Source organism: Tarenaya hassleriana, unplaced genomic scaffold (genome assembly GCF_000463585.1).
Source record: "Tarenaya hassleriana unplaced genomic scaffold, ASM46358v1 Cleome6, whole genome shotgun sequence".
Lineage (NCBI taxonomy): Eukaryota > Viridiplantae > Streptophyta > Magnoliopsida > Brassicales > Cleomaceae > Tarenaya > Tarenaya hassleriana.
Window position 1 is genome coordinate 3682913 of NW_010968505.1, and position 4638 is coordinate 3687550.

Here is a 4638-nt window from a genome sequence, read left to right on the forward strand (position 1 = left end):
TGAACCGAAACAGTTAATAGTCTGAAACATACTTGTGCCTTGTAGGGATGAACTGGAGAAGCATGAGGACTATTTCTTGGATGTGACCATTAATCTCCTCTCTGCTTACAAGGTATCGTTTCCTGCTTAATGATAAACTTGTAACTTGTAAAAGCCAATGCTAACACGACATTTATGATGTCACAGAGAGAGTTGGAACCTGCAATAAGTCGTATAGCAAATTTTGTGGAAAACCTGAAGAATCTGGGTTCTGGGTAATGCTTTGTTGTTGAGTTGAACTGCTCCTGTTATTGCTCTAATCCATAATTTTAATCATTTTCGCATAATAAGACAGGTCTGAGAAAGTTTCAACAGCAGATCAAGGGGATAATCAGGGTTTAGACCCAAAGAAAAGTCTCGAGGAGGAATATCTAGACTATGAAGCTAAGGTAACAACTGGCTTAATCGTTTGCATTTGTGTGCTACTAAAAGCACACGACTGGGACTCGTAAAAACCCGCCCATATAATGATACACAAAGCTTGAAAGTGTATTGACTTATGAATATATAGTGTCCACCTCAATCTTCCTGCGTGTTTCCTCGTTTCTTCTGCGTTCTCTCTCGGGCGGAGGCATATACTGATCCAGGTTTCTTTAATTCAGATTATAACCACGTTCAGTGTTGTGGATAACATGAAAGAGCAGTTCTACGCTCATCAAAGCAAATTCGAAAAGTGAGTTCTTTTTTATTCTTACTATCGATAAGAGAGTTTTAGAACTACTGCCATTATACCTTTCTTTACTCTTTTTTTGCACCAGAAAGGACGACCCGAGGGTCAAAGATCTATTTGACGATATCGAAAAGCTGAGGCAGCAATTTGAATCCATAGAGAGGCCGATTTTGGAGATAGAAATCCCATCGCCCAAAGCAAATACTGCTTCGTCCCCTAGGAGTAGCACCACATCACCCAAGTCTCCCACCACAACATCATTGCCTAAGGTCGGAGAAAATATCTCAAACAGGACCTCACAAGAAAATCCACCCAAGACGGAGAAACCCCAGAAACCCGAGCCGAGCAATCCTTCGCCTGCTGGGTCCAGTCACGAATTCAACCCTGAAGCTGAATTGGCGAAGCTCGAATCCGAATTTGGCAATGTCGGGCATGATTACTCAGCAGATGTTGAGGTTGATGGGTGGGAATTCGACGAGCTCGAGAAGGAACTTCAGTCTGGCAACCCGGCAGCAACCTCCAAATAGGCAAAACGGTCCGTCGGGTCACGTAGAAGAACACTACCGAATAACGATCTCATGGCCTGCTACCGGAAAACAGATCGAACTATACATACTTCACCAGCTTGTTGCTTTTTCCTTGTTCTTTGCAAGTTACCTTTGTTTTTTGTTGTTTGTTTGTAAATTTCGTAGAACTGTTATGTTGTATGCCAAAGTGGAACGAAGACAACCCGACTAACTGGTCGGAACTCGTGTAAACTCCTTTGATTTTCTCACAATGTGCGTTTGCGTCTGCGTCTACGTCTGCGTCTGAAACAATGTTGCGGTTGCGGTTGATGTTTTCTGCGGTTTCAGGCTTCAGTTCGGTATTTGTCATGTTCGATTCGGAAACGGTTATTCCGTTATATAAACTTGCAGTTTTAAAACAATTGTGATTGGATATTTTCTCATATATGCCAAGCTATTGTGGTTATTATAATCCGAAGTTTAGATTTAAAATGATAACCGAACCGAAATCTGATTTGCCCGACCACGTATCCTGCCTTAAACACGATTCTCGTGTCTGATGATGACCATTGCTCTTCCGCTCTCCGATAATCACGCAAACTAAACCAATCAATCCACTCTTCCGACACAAACGCATATATGTATATATGTATGTATGTACACAAGAGTTAATACTCTCGCATTCTCACAAAGCAAAAATGGGATCGACGTCCGAGTTGGAGAAATCGGAATGGTGAAAAGAATTGGAACTGCTTCTTCTCGCACTCTTCACTCTCTTCCTCATCGATCTCGTCCTCTTCGACTTCACCACGTAGTAAGTCATCGTCCCGAGAACCCCCGCCATTATCACTCCCCCGACCACTGTCACCAGCTCGGCTGCCCACTTGTTCTTCCTCCCGACGACTATGTACGACGATGCCAGAAACGCCACCGACGTACACATCGACGCCAGCCACATCAGCTTGTTGATCACTTCCACCACCCTCTTCTCCGCCTTCGTCTCTCCTCTTACCAGCGTGATTTGCACGACCACCACCGCTAGTGACGTGAACAGTGCTATGGCGTTGAAGATGAAGAAGATCTTGAACGATGCCCGTCTTACCACTACCGCGGACCCGTTGTTGTTGTCTCCTCCGGGCACCGTGAATATCGCCGCAAAAGCCACGGTTGCAAAGAGTACGGCCACAACAGTGACCGAGTTTGTCGCGTTGTTGATCCCTTCCCGGTGGAGTTTCCTCAGTTCCTTTGAGATGTTGTGTACGTTTTTGTTCGTCCTTTTGGTCTGCTCAAGCTGGATGTGGACGTCGTTTTTTATCTGGCTCACGGTGCTTCTCAGCTCGTCCCTCGGCTGGTTCAACTCGTTGGCCCGGAGGGCGCCACGTCGAACCAGGCATTCTTTTATGTACGATGATTCTTCCGAGAGTGGAAGCCCCTCAGCTATGTCCAGGGCGGTTTTCCGGTCACGGGTTAGTGCGTTTGCGTTGGTATCGGGCAATGACAACAATAGCTCCACAATCTGCAACTTACCCGCAAATGTTAAAGAGCTGATCTACGATCTCGGGATGAATGTAGGACGGAATGTGATGAAAAACTGAAAATACCTCAGCCCGTTTTTTCCTTGTAGCGACATGTAATGCCGTGTTAGAGGACTTGTCTGGTAGCATAACAATGGCGGGATCAGCCTCGAGGAGCAGTTTCACCACTTCGGCACTCTGCCCTTTCACAGCCATGTGGACGGCGGTCTGTCCTTTCTTGTCGATCCTTCGTGCTAGCTGCGCATCTTTGGCGAGCAGAGCTTTTATGATCTCTACATGCCCTTGCCTCGCAGCAAAATGCAATGCGTTTTTACCGTTGGATCGAGAAATCTCGAGCAGATTCCCGGCTTTGGATAAGAGTTCATTGACAACAGCTGTATGGCCTCTCATTGCCGCAGACACAAGAGGAGTTGCATTCGATGGACCAAACGTGTGGCTAAGCGTCGGATCATTATCGAGCAGAACTTGAACAATATCTGCCAGAAACCGATCACTTGTCAATACATTGCCATTGAGAAGAAATAGATTCATTTGTCAAAACCAGAAATTAACAACATTTGAATCAAAATGTTGACAAGAAATCCGACAAAACACAGATTAGAAGGAACATATTACCATGATGTCCTTGTATGGCAGCAATATGCAGTGGATCAAACCCAGACCGGTTCTTCTTCGAAATGCTGTCCTTATTCGAATACTTCAACAACTCCTTGACGACATCGAGATGCCCTTTGTCTGAAGCCGTGAACAAGGCTGTCTCCCCCAACTCGTTCACCTCGTTCACGATTGAAGCTCGGATCTCCGCCACCTCAGTGTCGAAGTCTTCCCCGCTCAAAGTCCCCTCCATCTGCGAGTTAATATCTTTCAGAATCTTCTGTACAGCATCCAAATCACCTCGTTGTGCCGCTAAGTGCAGCTCGGTGTCGTTGTGGCGACCCGTGACTTGCTTCACATACTTCTTTCTTCCCGCCTGATCCATTCTCTTGCCTGAATTGGAAAGAACCAGTGCCGGGGCAGTTGCAGTGGCCGTCGGGGAAGGGGTAGGCGAAGGATCCATAGAAGGGTTTTGATTCTGATTCGGCTTTTGAATCAGTGTTCCCTTCTCTATATCTCTTTCTTCTCCTACAAATTCAACTCTTTGTTATGGGCTGGTGAACAAATACACTCACGACATCAAGCGAAACTGAAACAAGAAACCCAGGAAGACAGCATATATACGCACATATATGTATATGTATATGTATATTCCGATTCCAACTTATTGATCAATCGGAGTACCAAATTATCATGCCTACAGATAGTATCGCAATCATTGTTCCATACTCCTGGTTTGGGTTTCCGCAGACAAGACACGGAGCATGAAGATCGCATGTCCGAACGGTTGAAGATTCTCTCCGATAATCACGCAAACTAAACCAATCAATCCACGTACGGGAAAAATATACAAATATGGTTCGGCAAAACAGGGAATCTTCCGGCCCAAACGTAACGGGATCGGCTTAAAACAAACAAAACCCAGTCGAATTCGACATCGACAACAAAATTTATCAAAGACCCAGATGACAAAATACCCAAAAAAAAAATCTGAACTTTTCTCTTACCATCTTCAATGGATGACGCCATGATTTGAAGCTACGATCTAAGAGCGATGGGCTTGTGTTCTGATAATTGTCGCAGAGAGAGAGAGAGAGAGAGAGAGAGAGATGGGGAAAAGTGGGGGAGAAAGGTAGGAAAAGAGAGGACGACTGGAGCAAAGACTCCCCAAGTGGACAGTGGACGACAAAACATGTAATTAATTTTTAACGGAAACTTTTCAAAACAGTCTCTTATTTTATTTTATTCATCGGATATGGCCCATATATTTACATTTTTACTATTAGCCCCCCCC

General features: G+C 45.0%; 2 protein-coding genes across 2 annotated transcripts in view; one reads left to right on the top strand and one right to left on the bottom strand.

Annotated features, from left to right (window-relative positions):
- The window catches only part of LOC104799368, a 6076-nt gene extending 4567 nt beyond the window's left edge, over positions 1-1509 (top strand). The window contains exons 14-18 of the mRNA XM_010521855.2: positions 46-112; positions 187-254; positions 335-428; positions 642-712; positions 798-1509. Of these exons, the coding sequence (XP_010520157.1) occupies positions 46-112; positions 187-254; positions 335-428; positions 642-712; positions 798-1236 (739 nt within the window). The 3' untranslated portion in view covers positions 1237-1509. The remainder of the gene's footprint in view (positions 1-45; positions 113-186; positions 255-334; positions 429-641; positions 713-797) is intronic.
- A 326-nt stretch (positions 1510-1835) lies between these two features.
- LOC104799369 (ankyrin repeat-containing protein ITN1-like) lies at positions 1836-4486 on the bottom strand. The gene is made up of 4 exons (XM_019200828.1): positions 4352-4486; positions 3366-3872; positions 2817-3226; positions 1836-2731 (listed from the first exon to the last, which is right to left on the bottom strand). Exons 1-4 carry the CDS (start codon positions 4371-4373, stop codon positions 1901-1903), a joined length of 1770 nt encoding a protein of 589 aa, XP_019056373.1. The 5' UTR covers positions 4374-4486; the 3' UTR covers positions 1836-1900.
- Positions 4487-4638: the final 152 nt, after the last annotated feature.

Excerpts from the sequence above, each read along its gene's own strand:
- LOC104799369 (XM_019200828.1), bottom strand. The coding sequence starts at position 4,373 with ATGGCGTCATCCATTGAAGATG. Across the intron at positions 3,227-3,365 it reads TGCCATACAAGGACATCATG|ATATTGTTCAAGTTCTGCTC; the intron begins GTAATATGTTCC and ends GGTTTCTGGCAG. Across the intron at positions 2,732-2,816 it reads CAAGGAAAAAACGGGCTGAG|ATTGTGGAGCTATTGTTGTC; the intron begins GTATTTTCAGTT and ends GGTAAGTTGCAG.